Source organism: Nicotiana tabacum, chromosome 1 (assembly GCF_000715075.1).
Source record: "Nicotiana tabacum cultivar K326 chromosome 1, ASM71507v2, whole genome shotgun sequence".
Classification (NCBI taxonomy): Eukaryota; Viridiplantae; Streptophyta; class Magnoliopsida; order Solanales; family Solanaceae; genus Nicotiana; species Nicotiana tabacum.
In genome coordinates this window covers 74,725,193-74,747,940 of record NC_134080.1, presented here as the reverse complement: position 1 = coordinate 74,747,940, position 22,748 = coordinate 74,725,193, and the positions used below count along the sequence as shown (strand labels likewise).

Genomic DNA, 22,748 nt, shown 5'->3' with positions numbered 1-22,748 from the left:
CCACATTCAACTTTAGGAATGGGTTTGCATTCTCAATGCTTATCACATTCCTAAAGCAATTTAGTAAAGTATGAACAAGAAATAAAAGCAACTTAGTAAAACATGAACAAGAATAGAGATAGAGAGAAGGAAGAGATTTTCTTCTTCAATTGTGTGTATTTTCCTATCTATTACAAAACCTTTATATAGGCATGAAAAGTGAAGCAAATATGTCATGGAATATGTCATTGAACATAGAAAATATGTCATTGAATATGTCATTATGTGACATAACACGTTATCAGCACGAGTCTCTAACCAATTGTATTTATATATCTACAAAAAAATTTCCTACATCCAGAAAAATTACAATTAGAAGCCATACATATCATCACATTGTTAAATGTAAAGAGAAACTACATATGGTAAATAATGAAATGTAAGAAGGTATGATTATCTTATACTTGTCATTCCTTTAAAATCTCATATGCACACAACTTTGTACTACACCTGTATTGCATAAGCACATATTAACATTACACCTTTTATATCACATGAATGGAATAAAATTTTCGAAGTTCTATATGTTAAAATCATAGTAGCAGTTAATTGTTGATATGATGCATGTCATGGTAACCAAGGATATTTTATATAAATTGTCTTATGCATATTTATGTGTTAACTATTTTCAATCTGTCCTGCCGCTTTTAACATTTTCTTTTACTTGGATGAATATTTTTTTTCCTTTTGGATTTTTACACTTGCATATAGTACCAAAAAAAAGGAATAAAATATAATAATAAAATTGGTCACACTGATTAAAAGCATAAATCATCTTGAAGAAAACAAAAAATACTTCACATCTTTATCTAGGTTGATTAATTACTTCTTTGAAGTTTGGAAAACAAACCAGCTATTGAGAAAGTATACTTCATAATTTATGGTCGTATCATTTGAAAGCAAACAATGATTAGTATGATTACTAGAAGAGGTATTTTTGAGTATCCATAACCTACTTGATGTTTGCTACTAACTTACCATTTTTAAGTATTTTATATGAATGATGCACAAGCTACAACTGGTAAGTTGTTACCTATAATGTCACTTTTCAGGTAATATAAATGTTGAATTTATGTATTAGTACTATATATGTGTTGTTACCTATATGGTGTATTTTTGATAAATTTATTCACTAATTGCTTGGTTGAATTGAGTGAAGGAAAGTCATGGCGTTTAATCAAATCCAATAGGTAGGGTATACCCCGAAAACAACAATATTTTTGAGAGAGACTCAATAAATATTAAGACAATGATTTTATGATTCTTTGAAACTCTAATAAAATTTAGAAGAAATATTCTGACTACAAACAATTGTATTTCATATAGATGCTACAAATAATTAATAAAGTTTTACGCTGATTTGAGATTTGTACACTTATTTAAGAAAGCAAATTTGATTTGCTAAGTTGCAAATTAGCTGTGTACAACTTTCTTGGCATGTGATTGAAATTAAGGCTTGAGAATGAATCTCAATATTTTTTAGCCTATTATGCTATTGATTAAGACATCGGGATCAAGTCCTGATGCTCCATAATGATAAGAGTTGGGTTTGAGTCCCAATTTATTATGGCCTAACATGCCTTTATATTGGTAAGACATTGAGTTTGAGTCACAATGTACCATATTGATGATATAATGATGACTAAAGAAAAATAATATATTTTTCATGAAAAGGCATAAAAATTGTCCCACTTGATTTGCTCCATTCTTGAAGTGAATGTGATAACAGTGCATAATAAGTTTCAATGAAGACAGGTGGTTGAACAATGAACGTGGGCATTCCAAATATCAAAATAATAATAATCATCACTATGATTATAAAAGGAGAACAATAAGGGTTCTCAAAATAGTCCTTCAAAATATGAAGGTAATGCTTACCATCAAATTGGTATGAAAATAATAAAGCACGTCGCTGATTATGATCCATTCCTTGAAGAGAATGTGACTTGTGATAAGCATTGAGAATGCAAACCCATTCCTAAAGTTGAATGTGGCAATATGTGATAAAAGCAATGAATAAAGACATCTAATTCATGAATACCACACAACTCACCTCTAAGGGAGGTTTGAGTAAAATAAAGAGAATAAATATTATTGTGTGGTTACATGAATATGTCATTGGTCGCGTACATGTGATATGCCAAATATTATTTTGTCATGCCTTATAAAAGTTATTAAAGGCAAAGTTAAAGCAAGAAATGATTTTGCTTATGATGATTTTGACCATGACAATTTATTATGATATAATTTTCTCCGTGAAGGAGACATTTACCATATGAATGGTATGATAAAAGATCTTGTAGTACAAAAGTTGTTAAGAACTCCGGAAAAACTAATTTGTTACTACCCGGATGAATAAACTTATTCATGACATTGATATTGTAAAGTCTTAAAAGAAACTTTTTGAGTTTCAACTATATAAGTCAAAGTGATTGGCATATTGAGACTATAAATGAAAGGAAGATTGAATATCTTCATATTTCTATAATCATATTGGGTAAATATGAAAGGTTACCCGGTCTTCTTTCTATTTGTACTACACAAATATAAGCATGATGTTGGAATCATATGCCACCAGTAAACTAGAGGTTTACTAAAACAAATATTAATTGGCATGACCGGTTGGTCATCTCGGTTCAATTATGATGCGAAAAATTAATTAAGAATTACATTGACATATATTAAAGAATAGAAGATTCTTCAAGAATTCTCTTGTGCTGCTTATTCTCATAATATACCAGTTAAAGGTTGGGATTGAATCCTTTGATTTCTAGAAGGAATAAAAGGTGATATATATGGGCCCAGTCACCTGCCATGTGGACCGTTTACTATTATATGATTTTAATAGATGCACATATTTTATGGTCACATGTGCATTTGTTATCAACTTGTAGTTTGGTTTTTGCAAGATTGCTTGCTCAAATTATTAGAGCACAATTCCAGAATATAAATTATGATGATTTATCTTAATAATACTGGTTTAAATCCAAGTTGGTTTAGCAGAAATTGTATGCCTCGAATTATAGCTAAATCATTGGTTATGAGAACAAAACTCCCAAAAACGAAATTGGTATGAGATTTATTATTTAATATACAGCAGCACTTGTACGCATCTAGCCAAGTTATAAAAATTTCTCCCTATCACAATCGGTTCAGGGTCAGGAACCAAATAATTTCTATATAGAAATATGGATGTGCTATATGATTTAATTATGCCACCAAAATGCACAAAGATGAGTTCCCAAAGATGGTTGGGAAATGTGTTGGTGATCCCAACATTAGGGGGAGAAAATGGGCAGCTGAGAAAGTGATACGTGAAATGAATTATTATGAATACATATAGATCCTCGTACAAGAAAATATAAACTTGAAGTTCAAGTGATATTCATTTACAAATTATTGCCAGACGCATTTGCTGACCCAAAGCTAAATGTCATATTTCAGCTGCTAATGCTCCAAATAGAATAAAGTCCATGAGGGACAGAGTCTATGGCACACATGAAGTGTAACAGACCAATCGGTTCCAAAGATAAAACTCCTTGAAGAAGGAGAGGGGCAAATATTCAAAATGGTCATAATAAGAAGGCAAGTGCCCTAAAAGGGCACCATGACATAACACTTCATAAGACCTCATGGGAGAGGCTCAGGTACCTGAAAATAATGAAATAAAGAGATCTCAATAAGTTATGTCTTTATTGGGTAATGATGGAACCGACATAAAATGATTGTCGACGATATTGTTAATATAATGTAGCGCTCAATATGATTAATATTGACGAGGATCTTGAGATCAAATCTGTCATAAAATTTGGACGGATAAAAGATTGGCCAAATAAAAAATACGCAATGAAATTGACTTCACTTGAAAAATGTGAAATTGGACGGATAGTCCAACACCTGAAAGTATAAAGTCAATTGAGGTATAAATGTGTTCTTGTGCGAAAGGTTCAAGTCGATAGACATAAAGACGACTTGTGGCACATGAAAATTAGTAAATATCCTCACATTGAATATATGGAGACATGTTCTCTTATAGTGGATATAGTCACTTCAGGTTTTAATATGACAATATATGAAAAACTTGATATGCGTATAGTGGATAACATTGAAAGATTTAAATTGTCTTGGAGCATATTAAGGTTTCCAAGAAATTTATTAAATAAAGCTTCAAAAATCCTTATACGGATTGAAACAATCAGGGCGCATGTGGTAAATCATCCGAGAGAGTACTTGTTGAAATAAAGGTATAAGAATAATTCAATTTGTCCTTGTGTCCTTATAAAAGGATATGGATTTGAATTTAATCGCCATGTATGTTGATGATTCAAATATCATTAGAACTCCCGGAGAGCTTCCTAAAGCAGTAGACTGTTTAAAGAAAGAATTTGAAATGAAAGATCTTGGAAAGACAAAATTTTGTCTTGGTCTACAAATTGAATATATGAAAGATAGAATTTTTGTCCTTCAATCAGCATACACTAAAAAGATTTTAAAGAGCTTCTATGTGGATAAAGCACATCCATTAAGTACCCCGATGGTTGTGAGATTACTCGATATAAATAAAGATCCACTTCGACCTCATGAAAATAATGAAGAGCTTCTTGGTCCTAAAGTACCATATCTTAATGCAATTGGTGCGCTAATATATCTTGCTAACACTACAAGGCATGACATAACTTTTTCAGTTAATGTCTTAACAAGATATAACTCCGCTTAAGGAGAAATTGGAATAAAATCAAGCACATATTGCTTTATCTAAGGGGGATTACCGATGTGGGCTTATTTTATGGCAATGATTGCAATACCGATTTTGTTGGTTATGTCGATGTGGAGTATTTATCTGACACACACAAGGCTTGATCTCAAACATGTTATATGTTTACATGTGTGGCACTGTCATATCTTGGCGATCGACTAAGCAATCAATCGTGGCTACTTCTTCTAATCATGCTGAGATAATTGCTATTCATGAAGCAGGTCGAGAATGTGTATGGTTGAGGTCTACTATACATCTTATTCGAGACAAATGTGGTTTGAAGTGTGATAAACTACCCACAGTTTTGTATGAAGAAAATACAACATGCATAACCCAATTAAAGGGAGGATTCATAAAGGAGTTAGGACAAAGCACATTTCACCTAAATTATTGTTCACACATAATCTTCAAAAGAATGGTGATATTAATGTGCAACAGATCCGTTCAAGTGATAATATGACTGATTTGTTCACCAAATATCTACCGACGTCAACCTTCAAGAAACTAGTGTACAAGATTGGGATACGAAGGCTCAACGATGTGAACTGATGATCTCATCAGGGGGAGTTAATACGCGTTGTACTCTTTTTCCCTTACAAGGTTTTGTCCCATTGGGTTTTCCTTGCAAGGTTTTTAACGAGGCAACCAAAAGGCGTATTTCTAATATGTGTACTCTTTTTCCTTCATTAGGATTTTTTTTCCCATAGGGTTTTTTCCTAATAAGGTTTTAACGAGGCACATTATTTATGGACATCCAAGGGGGAGTGTTATGATAAAAATTAAAATATGGTGGATGTCTACTCTTCCTCCATGATCTTTCTCTCAAATGGTTAATGACATATTCAATGACATATTTTCTATGTTCAATGACATATTCCATGACATATTTGCTTCACTTTTCATGCCTATATAAAGGTTTTGTAATAGATAGGAAAATACACACAATTGAAGAAGAAAATCTCTTCCTTCTCTCTATCTCTATTCTTGTTCATGTTTTACTAAGTTGCTTTTATTTCTTGTTCATACTTTACTAAATTGCTTTTATTTCTTGTTCATGCTTTACTAAATTGCTTTTATTTCATAACATGTTATCAGCACGAGTCTCTAACCAATTGTATATATATATCTACAAAAAAAATTCTACATCCAGAAAGATTACAATTAGAAGCCATACATATCATCACATGCTTAAATGTAAAGAGAAACTACATATGGTAAAAGCTTGCATATCATTACCTAGATTTAAAAGCTCGTGGAGATTTCCAATCTTTATTTGTATTTTGTTAGAATTATTCAACTCTTCGAAGAACATGAACTCCTTGTCCCAACAATATGATTAACAAGTTAACAAATAAATAATGCACTAGAGTACGAAGTATAATATAAAATATGATAATACCAATTACCCTTATACTCTTATGTATAGTGGTGGACCCAGCATTTTGTGAAAGCGGGTTCAGTCGGAGAAGTCCATAACTAACATAAGTGGTATAAGCCGTATAAGCGGATTAAAAAATAATTTCTATACAAAATTTATCTTGCTTTAGCCATAATTTATATATATATACAGTATTATTTTTTGATCTAGTTATGTAAACGTGGAATATTTTGTACACCGGACTGCCCTTTTTCCCATATATATAATTGTGTATGCATATGTGTGCTCATGTTTGTTTTCATTTTCATAAAATGGTGTTATTTTTTTGTCTTAATGCTAGTTGCATGTAGATATGCATATAGGTTTAGCAAAGTTTAACTAATAGATCCCCAGGAAGAAACAAAGAGAGTACTGACAAATATATTTATGGGGATTAGCCCTTAGAGTTCGTGTTAGCTCCAAACAGAGGCGGATCCAAAATTTAAAGCTTATGAGTTCCTATAACGATCTTAAGTAAATATACAATAAGTAACTGAGTTTACAATCAAATATTTTCGTTAGAAACCACGTATAATCTTTGTCAATAAAACCTCAAGAGGACGATGATGTCTTGGTTGTTAGGGGCGGATCAGCCCTTTGGTATCGGGTTCATCTGAACTTGGTAATTTCGATACGGAACATAAATTTATGCGTAAAAATTCAACATATGAACAAATAACTTAAAAAATATACGAGCTCAAAGCTAAAAACCTTAAAATTTGAATCATAGGGTACAAATATTGCAAATACAGTCGAGTCTCGTGATCAAAAAGACAAATTGAAAGAGCAAGATCATTTCCTTGTTTTCCTTAATTTTAATATATGGTGAATATAATATTACAGAATATGGCAAACATTTTGGGTGGTATTGGTAGCATACTCAGGATGGTCATCCCCTTTCGAGTTGGCATTCAAGAAGGTAGCCGTTGAAGGCCTTTTGCCTCTTGATATAGTGGTCGATGCCTCCTTCGCCATTGACATTCTTCTCACTTTCTTTGTCGCTTACTCGGACAAATCCACTTATTTACTCGTTGATGATCATAAGAAAATTGCTTTCAGGTGCTTTATATATTATTAATTCTTTGAATTTCCGATTATAGATCGTTTGTACATGAAAGAATAGTTTAATGTCTATATGCTAACATTATAAAAGATTATCCGGTCAGCTATATATAAGATAATTTTAAACAACGTTAACAACTTGTTTGAATGGTTGTTACATATTGTATTTTTACTTCAGATAAAATGTTTGTTTTGATTGTTACTTAAATTTTATTGTATCGTATCGTTAAATCCGTCGTTAAGTAACGACAAAAAATACCACTTTATAGAACGACAGATTTAATGTGGTGGCAACGTTGCCTTGTTTTTTTCCTTTCATCTTGCCCTTCATATTTTTTTATTAATCTCACCATCTCGAGGGGTTTAGGCTGACATTAGAATCCAAAAAGGAAATACATGGAGACGGGGACATAAAACCTTACCTCTCCTTCTGCAACAAGTAAGTTAGGTATTCCTAACCGTAAAGTTAGCAAAAAAATTACATGATGTAATGTCATTCCCATATTGATCACCAAATAAATAAGTTGATCCTAGTGTCGGATTGACTAGGAATAAACAGTTAAGCTTCCAGAAAATGAGGGAACACAACTCCCTATTATCGATGTGTAAAAACATAGCTTGACGAAGTTCCATTCTTGTGCTTTTTCCTAATTCTGAAATTAGGAATTTGATTTTGATCCATTCTGGAGCATCCTCTAGCCTTCTTAGGGAGGTCTTTCCATTCATCAAACAAGACAAGGCAGTAGTACCATCTAATAAGTTTTTGCTAGAACATCTGCTCGCAACAGTGTTTGCTTCTCTAAAGCAGTGTTGAATGTTGAAATGATGGGTTTGTAGACCTTGTTTAATCTCCTCCACCCATTGAGCTAATTCCCATGGAATAACATTCCTGCTACCATCTGTATTACGTAACTTTTAACCAATTAAGTGGAGCTTTTTCCCAACTAACTGGTACAATAGTTAACATAGGTCTGGCGCTCTCTAGAGCATTACATAAGGTATGCCAGTTCCATTTTAAGTCAATTGGAGCACCAATCTTCTTTAAATGGATTTTCAGATGAAAAAGAATTTCCTCACCAGGAAATCCTCTTCCAAATCTAGCTTCACATCTAGCTTTCCAGATCTCCCAACATATATAAATCGGAGCAACCTATATATAGAAATTAGAAGAATTGAAGTTGTTCCAAGTGAAAAATCTCATTCGTAGAGTAGGAGAGTCTGATGTAAATCCCAAAGCTGTGGAAAAAAAAGACCATATTTGTTTGGCTTTTTCACTAGTGTGAAAAACATGGCCTTTACCCTACTTTTTATAATAATTCTACTCTTTATTCTATTTTTTCTTAGTAATGTTGCAAGTTTATTCTTCATATTGTTGGTGTGTGACATCATGAAACGATGGCAAACGATACAATTTATCAAAACGTTGTATTCACCAAATAATACAGTACAATGCAGTACAATACAATACCATACATAATGAACATGTAACAACAATCCAAACAAGCTATAACCTCTCTTAAAAACTGAGATTAGTGACCTAAAAAATAAGTTTACCTACTACAAGTTAGAGTACATGGATAGTGTCCGAAATTCTGTACATTGTTAGTATATACAAGGTAAATTTAAACACATATTGCTCGTATCTAGCGGATTAAATGTTCGTATTCAATTCGAAGAGGACTGCCACATGTAGGAGTGTAGTTTCTTGGCATACTACATGAAAGAAAAACTCAAAGACTCAAAGAAAACGAAATTGGAATTACATTTGGGATCTTTTACTTTTTGCATGCCAATGAAGGTTACACAAGAGTTTTTCTTTTTGTTATGACGATGGTATCTGGACCAACTGGGGTACCTCGACTGAATATTTGTAATTATTTTTATTTCGAAAGGTATGTCATTCATCTAGGGTTCCCAATGGATGTTGCATCAACCGTACCATTTCAAACCATATTCCGGATCTTTGACGGGAAGAAGCAAGGAGAAGATGTTTTTGGCTTCCTAAACTTGCTCAGACTTTGGCGACTACGGCGTGTTAATAAATTCTTCTCAAGGTATTGAGTTGACATTAATACTCAAACATGATCATTTCCAAAAGTCCTGTAATTGAATTCCAATCTCAAGTTCCAATATGAATCCCATCAATTCCATCTCAATGTTAATCTCTTTCATTCTTCCAGGCTAGAGAAGGACATTCGGTTCAGCTACTTCTGGACAAGATTCTGTAAACTAATTTGTGTAAGCACTTTTTTTTTCAAACTATATATCCATTACGCCAACTTTACCTGATCTTGTGGCTGTAATTCTGTCATAGATGACCTTATTCGCTGTGCATTCCGTTGGCTGTTTATATTACTGGCTAGCAACTCATTATCATACTGCAGAGAATACCTGGATTGGATCAAATGTTACTAATTTCCAAGAAAGAAGTATCTCTCTAGGATACACATATTCCATGTATTGGTCTGTTGCTACCCTCACCACGGTTGGCTACGGTGATCTTCGTGCACATAATACAGGAGAGAAGATTTTCTCCATCTTCTACATGTTTTTCAACATTGGCCTCACTGCTTACTTAATTGGCAACATGACCAATCTTATTGTCCATGGCATTGCTCGAACTTTCGCAATGGTAATGATACCATAAAGAAAAATGAGACTACAGTAATGCTATCCACATTTCAAGTCTCAGTGAAGAGAGCATGTTTAGAACAATATGATAATCAGTTTTTAATTGCAGCGGGACGCCATCAATAAGACAGTGAGATATGCAAGCAAGAATATACTTCCAGAAGGCATAAAAGAGCAAGTTCTGGCACATTTGACTCTCAAATTCAGGACTGCAGAACTACAGCAAGAGGAAGTAATTGGAGACTTGCCCAAAGCAATAAGATGTAGCATTGCGCAATATCTTTTCCATACAACACTTGAAAATACCTACCTTTTAAAAGGGGTTTCTGAAGATTTCTTAGTCCAGTTGGTGATGCATTCTCTTACCTGCCTACTAAAAGCAGAATTTTTAACCCATACAGCTCCACATAACTAAGCTATGTCCTTTATCTTTTGATCTTACAGGTTTCCGAGATAAAAGCAGAATACTTTCCACCAAAAGTTGACATTGTTATTCAAAATGATATACCAACAGATTTCTATATTGTTGTCTCTGGAGCTGTGGTATGTACCAGTCCCCTCAGCCTTTGCTCTTACTACTCCTACACAGTTAACTGGTAAGTGGTTGAAAACTGCAGGAAGTGGTTACATACAAGAATGGAATGGAACAGGTTAGTTATCCCATTCTCACATTGTTTGATGCTGCTCCTAATTTTTCTTTGCCGTCCTAGTCATTGCTAGACAAAGTAGAAGTTGGCTAACTTTAAAGAATGAAGAAGAGAAAGAATAAGGATAATTTATATCCAAGTGCCTGGAGACACAGGGGCAGAAAGTCCACGGTGCATACTGATTTCAATTATTCTATAAAAAGAGGACAGAAGATGAGTATCGTTTGGTTGCTAGAAATAGTCTGAGAGAACGATCTAATCTATTCTAATAAGTATACTTTCTCATATTGTCAAATTCAAACCAATCACATTTCTTACATTTATCTGTATTTTTATTAACAAGAGACTACAGAACCTCTATATTAGTTTAAACAAACTTCAGAGATTAAACATGACAAGAAGCTTAAGTAGGATATATGAACATCAATCACATAAAAAATTTGGCATAAAGATCTTGAAAGCTGGTGGAAACTATCTTATAAAAGTGAGGACAGTGCCTATAGGATTTAAACTACATATCAAGCTGGATCTAGGAGAAATTTTCAGCTTGAGGAAGTGAATTATCACAATACAAATGCTACTTTTCTTATGTAAAGCCTGATAGCTAAAAATATGGGTATAACAGACAAATCACAAAAATAGCTTTACTCACCAAAGCTGTTTGACACTTGAACTAATACCGTGCATTGAGATAAGCAGACTCTTTGACTCAGAAGTAATGAAATAGATCAACGACATGCCCATGACCAACAGAGAAAAAACCTGGTGCAAAAGCTTTGTGCTAGAGGCTATAAAAGAATAATTCTTAAGTTAACCAAGAGAGGGTGAAAAGCATATAATGTTGAGAGATCATTTGACTATAATCTCTAGATTAATGATCAGTTGACATGGACTTCACATCTATTAAATTAGAAACTGCAAAGCTAAGTGCGACTGGATTGTAACTTTCTCATCGTACCTTTTCAGCTGCATCCAACAATCTGAAATGTCATTTACTATCTACTGAACAAATCAAGAAACATCATAACAAACCATTAATGAATGATATGTGAGCAGATACTGTCGATTCTTGTATTAACTTAAAACATATGACAGTTATGTAACCTAACCATTGTTGGTAATAGATTGCATGTTCAATCATAAATGTTATCGAAAAGTGATGCTAACTCGAAGCAGACAACCTTTACTTACGTTATACCATTCACTGGTCGATTAAGCCAACATTTATCATAGTATGAAAATCTCCAATTAATCAGAGAGTTGTTTTCTTAAAATAGTTTCTCCTTTCTGCTGAACAGTTCCTGTCAAAGTTGGAATCCCCAGGATTGTTCGGGGAAGTAGGTGTTATCTTTAATATGCCCCAGCCTTTCACCGTGAGAAGTAAGAGGTTTTCTCAGGTTGTTCGAATCAGCCATCATCATTTCAAGCAACTGCTGCAGCCACTTAACGCAGATGGAAAGATAATCCTCTCCAATTTTCTTCAGGTACTGTGGTAGCTTTTAGTTGCTAGTCTTGAACATCATAATATTCCCAGTGACAAGCTAGTTATTAAGGTTTCGTGCCCTATGCTTGAAGATCTGAGCATCAGTAACACTGAGCTAATAATGGCATTTTCCAGTTGGATGACAGCTCATCAGATTAGCTCTTATGTTAGTTCTCTCTCTATTCATACTCACATCATGGTCTTGTGACATGATGTAATCAGCATCTGAAAGGAATGGAAAGGGAAGAGATACCACTCATATCAGAGCTGCTCAGTGACCTGAAAAGTGAGGTAATCCTTTGCAATAAACTAGCAAAATCTATGGCATTAAACTAAGTAATTGAACCTGGTTTGATCCTTTTTTTTTTCTTGATGACTGAGAGATCCTTCTGGGTCGAACCTTTAGGACCAACCGCGGCCTCTGAAACTCGGGGATAATGCCTCCACCCTCCCCTACCCTTCTCCACTTAAATACCATGATTAGTTCGTATGGCGCGGGTCTCGAACTTGTGACAAACATCTTTCAGGAAAAAGTTCTCCATGAGAATGACTTGTCATACCAAATAATAAATGTACGTCTACCACAGTAAAGGAGAGGACAAATACTTTTTATCCATCATCTTGTATCATCGATGGTAAAGAAACCAAACAAATGTCACCCTTTTTTGATATCCTTGAGCCAAAAAAACAGGGGAAAAGATATTCCTAGAAAGGTTTGACAACGTCCCGTTGCCGATACAACAGTAAAATCTAAAATACAGAAGTTGCAAATTCTTGTAATAGCGGGCACTACCGAAACAAAGCAAGAAGCATAGTCAAGCAAACGAAAGGCTTCCAAACTCTTATTCACTAGTAACATCAGTAACGTTATCCAAATTTTACCAGCCGATCAATTTCTTTTTTTTTTTTTTTATGAAGTAAGGTGTTATATTGCTGGCATCAAGAAGATGCAAATCATTACAAAGAGGTTGGTTAGCTCCATTTACACAAAAATATAGTTCTGACCAGGGAGCTAACCAGAAGCGCCAAAAGCCTAAAGTTGGCAATCAAACGAAAGACAGAGAGCTAATAAAATCTAGAAATGGAATTAAATCATTTACAGAGGAAAGGTTGCTCCAGCTATATAGATTCCTAAGGCACTTTGCTTTCAGTTAGCTGTTGGGAGTTGATATTCCATCAAAGCATCTGCGATTCCTTTCTGCCCAAATACACCAAAATATACATGCTGGGATCATCTGCCAGATCTTCTTGATGGTTCTACCGACTTTCCATTGACTCCAACTTTCAACTGCTTCTTCTATGCCTTGTGGTATTGTCCAACTTATGCCAAAAATTGAAAGAAACATGTGACACAAATCTGCAGCCACTCTGCAGTGCAATAGCAAATGGTTTATAGATTCTGAGTTGTCTAAACACATGTAACATCTATTCACCAGCTGGAAATTCCTTCTACATATGTTGTCTTGAGTTAAAATAGCAACTTTAAGAGCTATCCAGGTGAAGCACATGAACTTTGTGGGGAATTTTGTCTTCCATATGAGCTTCCATGGCCAAAGCTCAATTATTTCATTGCTAGCACACAATTTCTTGTATTCTACCTTCACTGAATAACAACCTCCGTTCAGATTGCCCCACCTTAAACTGTCTTGAGCTTGTGTATTCATTTGAAAACTTTCCAGTAGCCGGAAAAGATCAAAGAGTTCCCCAAGTTCCCATTCCTGCATGTGCCTTCTGAAGAGGGGATCCCATATGTTTCCTGATCTGTATTGGGCAATTTTTGAGTCTGGATTGCTTCATTCTCTTGCAGGTGGGTACAGTGAGTAGGAGACAAAATCATGAAGGACAAAGCCAAGATGGAAATAGTAAGCTTATGCTTCACCTAGAACTGTTCCATTATTAATACCTCACCCTGTGAGTAAGATATATGTGCTGACATCAAAGAGTGAACAGTTGGCATCAAAATTTACCAAAGATCGTATCATATATGCCTTAAATGTGACTATGAAACTTTGCAGAGTATGTAAAATATAACGGAACGTAGAATGGTGAAATTTGATGGACATAAACCCTTGGTTGTTTTGAAAATTTTTTAGCTACTTTCTACCTGCTTCATATTTGACCTTATATAATTTTACTCAAATAAGCAACATTTTTGTTTTCTGTAGGCATTATTAAGTTTGAAATTGAAAAACCTTGAAACATTTTGGGTTGTCGACACGCTTTTTTTCTTTTTAGTAACGTAAATAATTTCATCAATGTGGAAAAACTTTCGTAAAAAGCCAAAAATGCTTCTTTAAAAGTTTGATCTGAAAAAGTGAAAACTACTGTATGATTCAGATTTCTATTTGCAGTTCAGAAAACGGGCATTTCCAATTTAAATTCATGAGTTGAATCTCACTTAGACAACTAAGATTTAGTTTTTGACTATGGGTTGCTTCTGTATGCTTTTTAGTTTTGCATGACTTAAGGAGGATAAAAAATACATGATGGCATTCTTGGTGAGGAAACCCCGAAACATCTTTCAATAAATTATAAGGGTTTTGTGCTCTAATTTTACACGAATTACCACAAGTCCCAGAGTGTCAGACACACTTCCCACTAGGGTTATAATACATGGACATCATCCACATGACAAGCCAAATGAAGGAGGAATTGCAGGAAAACCAATACATCTACCTGAGTCAGTTGAAGGTCTCCTAACAATAGCAGGTAAGCCTAAGTAAATTGGCTTAGTCTACTGGACTCAGCTTGTGAAGCATTGAAATTTAACCAATACTTACGACAAATTCGTTTCAATTCATTCTTTAATATGAAGAAAAGAAAATCAACGATTTTTCTCCAATGCATTGTCAAGGAATAACAATATAAGAGAGGAATTACAATTTTAGAGCATCTAATTAGATTTTGGTGGATGCAGAGAAAAGGTTTGGCAAAAGAGGAAGTAAAATTCTCATGGCAAATGGCTCCCAAATGGAGGATTTGGGCGCTTTACAGGAAAATGATCACTTGTATATAGTTTGAGGGAAAAGTCCTCTAAGATATGTATTGACAAATAAAATCATGAAATGATTAAGAAGTAAAGCTGATAGAAAATACCTTACTAAGACACGGAAGTTCTGTGTTAATAAACCTTTATCCAGAGTTGTGAAAGCATAGATATTTCCAATGATCCTATGTTAAAGAAGATTGAGCAGGACATGAAATACCTTACCTTTTATACTCCCTTGTGAATTCCGCTCAAGTTTTGATGCCTCTTACTATTTTCGTTGTTTTATAGGCCTCGGTGCTTCACCATGAGAGCTTCCTCCGATACCGAAATCAACCAGCTCGAGTTCGAGCTCAAAGATCAGGTCTGGAAAAAAGACATGTACAGGCTCCTTAGTGAGCAAAAGGACGGGGCCGTCAAAGACCTCTAGGTCGAGCTGGACAAGGCTCAGAAGGAAGCTTCGACCGTGAAGCAGGAACATGCCGACCTGGTTGAAAAGGTAAAGGCCTTTGAAGCTAAAAACGAGGAGCTAGTCGTGGGGACTAACAACACAACCTAGCAGGTCTACCAGAAGATCGACCTGATCGACCAGCTCTGAGCCGAGATGGACGAGGTCAAGGCCATGGCTGAAGAGTGAAAAAGTAGAACGGACATGCTGGCCTCGGAGAAGGAAACCGCGAAGGCAGAGCTAGCATCAGTTGAGAACCAACTCCGGGTGGAGAAGGACAAAGCTGACAAATGGTCTCAACTGAATGATGATCTCCGAGTACAACTAAGCACGGTACCCTTGGTAGAGAATATGAGGCAATAAAGCCCAAACCGGACACAACCTCCGCTGATGCCAAAGAAATGGTGGCCTAGTACAAGGCTAATGTGGAGGCAGATGAGACCCGCGTAAAGACAAAGGCTGAATATGTGAAGAGGCTGTCCTGGAGAGAGACCTTTGAAGAGATCCACGCTCGAGGTTTCGACCTATCGACTGAGATTGAGGAAGCAAAAAGGCTCAAGACCGAGGCAAAGTTGCTCTACGAGCCTGAAGGTGCCTAAGGCTTCGAGGGTTCCGACGTTTCTAGCGATGAGTGGGGCCCATGTGAAGACCAGGCGTAGATGCCGTAGTACTTTTTTTAAAATTTTTTATCTCATGTATATATATATTTTTTTGTTTATTTTGAGGCCCTTTTTATTGGGCCTTTGTAAACATACTTTGGAATATATATGAAATTTCCCTTTTCTGGCAATATCTTTTCTTTACTTTTCCAGCATCCTTTTATAATTTCTATTATGATAATGTTTTTGATGCCTTAGCATAGAATCAAGTGTAGTTATGGGGCATTCGTTTTTCGGAGGTTCGAACGAAGCCCGGCCTCGATGCAACTTTGTTTTCTCAAGGCTTTAAAACCTCGGTGTGAGCGGAGGTTTTTAAGATGCTTAAGTGATTTTAAATGATACTTTTGCCAAGGGTAATCTTTTAACAGGTTTCGAGTTTTTATAAAGGTCTTACTTTCTGATTACGAGCTTCAGACGTCTCTGTTTGACTCAAAAGATGTTAAAACTTTTTTGAACAAATCAATCAAAGATGAAGGGGTAAATCGTAGCTGAAGATAATAACTCTAGAATAATAATAGGTAAAGAGAAGAGAGTTGTGAGTTTTCTTTTCATTCAAGATTCGTAAGTTTTTCTGAGTCCCCCTTTTACAAGGTCCTTTTTTCCCCCTTATATACTAGAGAGAAACCCTTCTGAATTGTAAGAAATAAAAATACAAGGAATATTCTTAATGTCCCCCAATGGGTTTACACTTCTACAAGGGTCGTACAGTTTCTTCTTTTGCCTTAAGGTCGTCCCCCTCGGGACACCGGTTCAGAGTTATCCGGTCGTTTGTCATACTATTTATGGGTCGTGGTCGGTCAAATTTGGACCCATACAGTTAGTCCCTCTGCTTGTCGGGGTTACGACCAGATACTTCCTCGATGAGCAGACTTCATGCATTCTTTTGGAGAAATTTGACCTATGGGAGCGCTATGTCGTGGCTAATGGGAGGTGGTCATCATGCTCAGCAAAACATCGTGTGATACACTTCTCTGGGAAGTGATGTCAGCTTTACGTGCGTCATCATTACGCAGGTTTTCAAGGCGGGGACTGACGACTTGGTGCTTCGATTCTTGAGCTTCTTTGAAGCCAGTTGCCTCAATTCTGGCGCCTCCCAATCCTATAAATAGGTGAAGGATTTGATTTTTTGAAAAACATTAGCCCTTCCTCTCTTGAAGACCTCTTTCATTCTTTCTCACTTGTTCTCTTATCCTTCTGCTCTTCTTTCGTTCACCACCTGAAACTTCTTTTTCCTTCCTCCTTTTGTGTTGATACTCCTTCAAACGATATTATGCCGAGGTGACGTTGTTCTAGCGAAGAGGTTCCTGAAGTCGCCTCATCATCAACGGTGCCTCCTTCTGACAGCAGAGATGTGGTGGTAGAGGAGAGTGATAGCCCTCCTACGGTGGAGGAGCTACTACCGAGGCACCCCTTATCCCAGAGTGACTTCCTAAAAAATCCACCTTTTACCCCGAACCCCGTATTTTCTGAGATGGAGCAGGTCCATATTGATGCCCTTCGTATGAAGTATGACATTCCTGCTCATATAGAAATGGTTCTAGCAGGGAGAGATCACGTAGACGTCCACAGACCTGCGTATTGTGCTTTCTATGGGTACCCTTTTATGATCGGCTACACCCTTCCTCTCTTCCCCTTAGCGGAAGAATTCTATAGATTTTACCAAGTTTGCCCAGCATAACTTTTGCCATACACACTCAAGGTGCTTCTGCTATTGACTAAGTATGCAGAGTTGGCGGAGTGTAGCGTTTCTGTCCACCACCTTTTGCACCTGTTCACGCCTGACTTCCTCAGGGGTACCATGGTGCATTTGAGGCTTCGCGGTACGAAAGGGCTGGTGGTTGGAATGGTTGACCGGGCGAGCCGTAAGTTTTGACACAAGTACTTCTTTGTGAAGACCGAGCAAGTCATTTCTGACTCCGCCAGATTCCCATAGCGGTGGAACGGGACTCGTAAGTGCCGTCATTTGTTATGTTCCCCTTTCTTCTATATTCACTATAAAGTTTATTCGCTTGCCGTTTTGCAGCTATGGGCCGTCCACCTTACCTTATTGCGGGTATCAAGGATTGGGTAGCCCGCTTGTTGCCTCATGTAGCAGAAACTCGAACTTGGCCCGCCTTCATACAGCGTTATGGCCCTAAGGTTTCCTCAGGTAAATGTCTTACTTAGTACTTCGTTGGCCATGCGACCTTGCTTAATTGTACGACCCTTTGTGATGACAGGTCGAGGAGCTTCCAGGCGGAGGGTGCCAGTCCCCGCCTTTAGACAAGCCGTTGCTACTGCAGATACGCAGTTTGTCTTCAGCGAGTCTGTTCAGGAGGGTCGTCCTCAACCTATTCAATTGGGAGATCCGTCTCGAGTTGTGGCCGTGAGGGAAGAGACTTCTTAGGTACCGGCCTCACATCCTTTGGATGAATATTCTAATGGGAATGAGCCGTTGTCAAGGAAAATGAGGAGGCTGGAACTGGGGAAGGGTGTGGCTGGACAACCCCTGTGCCCGTATTCATGGCCGATGCCATTTTGTCGGGGAGATCTCCCCAAGTGGAAGGAGTTGATCCAGGAGCTGGTTCGGTGCGCTCTGTTGAGGGTGGTACATCGTCTAACATTGGAGGGCATCGTGTGGAGGGTGGAAGCTCGGGTTCAGATATTGACCCAGAGGATGTTAATGAATTTGTAGGTCGCCATACCCATGTGGAGGTTAGGATGGACGGATCTGACTGTCATGTGGTCATTCCGGGGAACTACAACTTGCTGTTGAACAGCGAATAGGTGGCATCAGCCCTAGCTCCTCTATGTGCCGCTCCTGAAAGCGAGATGCTTGGGGCGATGAGCAACATGGAGTTATCTCATAGGTCGCTGGTATGGCCCTGCAGGTAGGTGCCTTTCCTTCTCTTTTTGTCGTTGGATTGATGCAGTAATCGTCATTCTGTATTTTGTTTTTAACTTCTACCCTTCCCGTTTTGTCAGAACCACGTCCTGGAGATTGAGAGAGAGCATCGAGAGAGAAAAAGACGAGCATTTATAAGAAGATGTCATCCAAGTATCAGCAGTATCGTGCTAAGCATCGGTCGATGTCCGACATTTATCATCAAGACCCCGACTTTCAGGTGTTTCGTGAGGGGCTCAAGCAGCGGGAAGGCCAGCTGGAGCGCAAAATAGAGGAGTTGAGGGAGAGGGACGAGGAGTTCGTGAAGGTTGTCACCCGTAACAATGAGTTGGAGACCTCCCTTAAGGCGAAAGAGGACGAGCTCGAGTTAACCACGGGGGTGATGGCTGAGAATGCCGACTTACAAGCGAAGGTGGCCGCCTTGACTGCTGAGTTGAGTACTAAGGCAACGGAGATTGAAGGGCTTAAGGGCGAGCTGAATGTTAGCGCTCATAAGCTGGCGACAACTATCTCTGAATCGGTATCTTTGGAAGATGCCCTTTACATTTCCAGGTCAGAGTTGATTGGGGAGAGTGAAGCCTCTGGTCGTCGGGCTGTAGGGCTCGAAGGGCGTGTCAAAGAGCTAGAGGCGGAGCTGACTGCACTAAACCGACAAATGGCCTCGTTAAGGGCAGAGGATGCGAGTCGACGTTCTTAGCCTTCTACGTCTCGTGCCTCAGCCGATTCGGTTGTGCCCCATCGTTTATATGAGTTATGGGTCCACGCGGAGGCTTGGCTTGATGTTTATAAGACTTTTCACGTCGAGGGAAGGGCTGCTGAGGCGGAGGTTCAGGCTGTGCACGCCGAAGCTCTTATAGCTCGTGAATCATGCGGGTACGACCCCCTTACACCTGACGGGGGTGGTATCAACTCTGATGATGCGAATCACATTGCTTCAGATTCATGGTATGAAGACGCTTACCCCGCTAGTGATGATGTGTAGTCTTAGTTTGTATTTGCGTTTGTTTAGGGATTTTTGCATGGGTCGTACTTGGGCCCGTTTGTAGGGGCAAGTGTAAATGATACTTTGTTGTAATGTAAAATTTACTTTTGTCAGCTTATTTATTTCTTGCATTTACCGCACGTATGATATCGTTGACGCCCTTGGCTATTGGGATGTTGTTTCGACCTGTCGTCGAAGTGGAATCCCATCGTAGTTCGAACGAGGTCGAACTTACGTTTTCGTCAATGGCCTTAGCCATTGGGACGTTGCTTCAAACTATTGTCGAAGTAGAATCCCGTCGTAGTTTGAACAAGGTCGAACTTATACTTTCGTCAATGGACTTGGCCATTGGGATGTTGCTTCGAACTATCGTCGAAGTAGAATCCCATCGTAGTTCGAACGAGGTCGAACTTATACTATCGTCGATGACCTTGGCCATTGGGATGTTGCTTCGAAATGTCGTCGAAGTAGAATCCCGTCGTAGTTCGAACGAGGCCGAACTTGTACTTTCGTCGATGGCCTTGGCCATTGGGATGTTGCTTCGAACTGTCGTCAAAGTAGAATCCCGTCGTAGTTCGAACGAGGTCGAACTTATACTTTCATCGATGACCTTGGCCATTGGGATGTTGCTTCGAACTGTCGTCGAAGTAGAATCCCATGGTAGTTTGAACGAGGCCGAACTTGTACTTTCGTCGATAGCCTTGGCCATTGGGATGTTGCTTCGAACTGTCGTCGAAGTAGAATCCCGTCGTAGTTCGAACGAGGTCGAACTTGTACTTTCGTCAATGGCCTTGGCCATTGGGATGTTGCTTTGAACTGTCATCGAAGTAGAATCCCGTCGTAGTTCGAATGAGGTCGAACTTGTACTTTCGTCAATGGCCTTGGCCATTGGGATGTTGCTTCGAACTGTCGTCGAAGTAGAATCCCATCGTAGTTCGAACGACGTCAAACTTATACTTTCGTCGATGGCCTTGGCCATTGGGATGTTGCTTCGAACTGTCGTCGAAGTACTAATCCCATGGTAATTCGAACGAGGTCGAATTTGTACTTTCGTTGATGGCCTTGGCCATTGGGATGTTGCTTCGAACTCTCGTCGAAGTAGAATCCCGTCGTAGTTCGAACAAGGCTGAACTTGTACTTTCGTCGATGGCCTTGTCCATTGGGATGTTTCTTCGAACTGTCGTCGAAGTAGAATCCCGTCGTAGTTCGAACGAGGTCGAACTTATACTTTCGTCGATGGCCTTGGCCATTGGGATGTTGCTTCGAACTGTCGTCGAAGTAGAATCCCATGGTAATTCGAACGAGGTCGAATTTGTACTTTCGTTGATGGCCTTGGCCATTGGGATGTTGCATCAAACTCTCGTCGAAGTAGAATCCCGTCGTAGTTCGAACGAGGCCGAACTTGTACTTTCGTCGATGGCCTTGGCCATTGGGATGTTGCTTCGAACTATCGTCGAAGTAGAATCCCGTCGTAGTTCGAACGAGGTCGAACTTGTACTTTCGTCAATGGCCTTGGCCATTGGGATGTTGCTTTGAACTGTCATCGAAGTAGAATCCCGTCGTAGTTCGAATGAGGTCGAACTTGTACTTTCGTCAATGGCCTTGGCCATTGGGATGTTGCTTCGAACTGTCGTCGAAGTAGAATCCCGTCGTAGTTCGAACGAGGTCGAACTTATACTTTCGTCGATGGCCTTGGCCATTGGGATGTTGCTTCGAACTGTCGTCGAAGTAGAATCCTGTCGTAGTTCGAACGAGGTCGAACTTGTACTTTTGGAGGTTTGATCGTATTCTCGTAGGAAGACATCACCTGTCAACTAGTGGAGATCTGGTTCTGCACATTCAATGGAGGTTTGATTCCGTAGATATAATGGAGATTTGATTCCTCACATACAATGGAGATTTGATTCCTTACATACAATAGATTTGATTCCGTACATACAATGGAGATTTGATTCCGTACATACAATAGAGATTTGATTGTCTATATGTAGTCCCTTTATTACTTTGATCTAGAGGTCATATCGATGGGTCGAGGTAATGAACAATATGTCGCTCTTTAAGGCGTCCCCCTTGACGCCTCGTTAAAACCTCCCCGGGAAAACCCGATTGGGACAAAACCAGGGCGAGGGAAAAAGAGTACGACTTATGTGACGCCTTCCTTTTGAAGTGGAAGTACTTGAGATGGGCGACGTTCCAGTTGTTTTGGAGTAGTTTTCCCTCCATTGTTTCTAGCTGGAACGCTCCTTTGTTTACTGCTGCTATGATTTTGTATGGTCTGTCCCAGTTCGTTCCCAATTTTCCTTCATTAGGGTCTTTTGACGCTTGTGTCTTGGCCTTGAGGACGTAGTCGCCAACTTTGAGTGGTCGCATCTTGGCTCTCTTGTTGTAGTATCTTTCTACTTGCTGCTTCTGGGATACCATTCTTATGTGGGCTATGTCTCTTCGTTCTTCTTCATCCAGATCTTGTAGCCTGCTTTCGTCGTTGCCTGTTACGCTTTCATTGGAGTATCTCAAACTGGGCTCCCCGACCTCGACGGGTATGACTGCATCGGTCCCATAGACCAGTAAATACAGCGTTTCTCCCGTGCTGGTTTTTGGCGCAGTGCGGTATGCCCATATACTTCCGGTAGTAGTTCAGGCCATAGCCCTTTAGCTTCCTCAAGATTCTTTTTCAATATGTTCAATATTACTTTATTGGAGGATTCGGTTTGACCATTGGCGACAGGGTGGTATGGCGTGGAGAGTATTCGTTTG

At 38.4% G+C, this 22,748-nt stretch overlaps 1 protein-coding gene across 1 annotated transcript; it reads left to right on the top strand.

Moving 5' to 3' along the window:
• The first annotated feature begins 254 nt into the window (after nucleotides 1-254).
• LOC107793771 (potassium channel KAT3-like) lies at nucleotides 255-15,107 on the top strand. Its single transcript, XM_075219935.1, has 14 exons — nucleotides 255-303; nucleotides 6,536-6,545; nucleotides 7,056-7,271; nucleotides 9,167-9,328; nucleotides 9,455-9,512; nucleotides 9,589-9,906; nucleotides 10,015-10,254; nucleotides 10,350-10,448; nucleotides 10,523-10,555; nucleotides 11,950-12,036; nucleotides 12,258-12,326; nucleotides 13,843-13,901; nucleotides 14,608-14,744; nucleotides 14,953-15,107. Exons 1-14 carry the CDS (start codon nucleotides 255-257, stop codon nucleotides 15,054-15,056), a joined length of 1,641 nt encoding a protein of 546 aa, XP_075076036.1. The 3' UTR covers nucleotides 15,057-15,107.
• Nucleotides 15,108-22,748: the final 7,641 nt, after the last annotated feature.

Excerpts from the sequence above, each read along its gene's own strand:
- LOC107793771 (XM_075219935.1), top strand. The coding sequence starts at position 255 with ATGTCATTATGTGACATAACACGTTATCAGCACGAGTCTCTAACCAAT. Across the intron at positions 7,272-9,166 it reads CATAAGAAAATTGCTTTCAG|GTATGTCATTCATCTAGGGT; the intron begins GTGCTTTATATA and ends TTATTTCGAAAG. Across the intron at positions 10,255-10,349 it reads AAGATTTCTTAGTCCAGTTG|GTTTCCGAGATAAAAGCAGA; the intron begins GTGATGCATTCT and ends TTGATCTTACAG.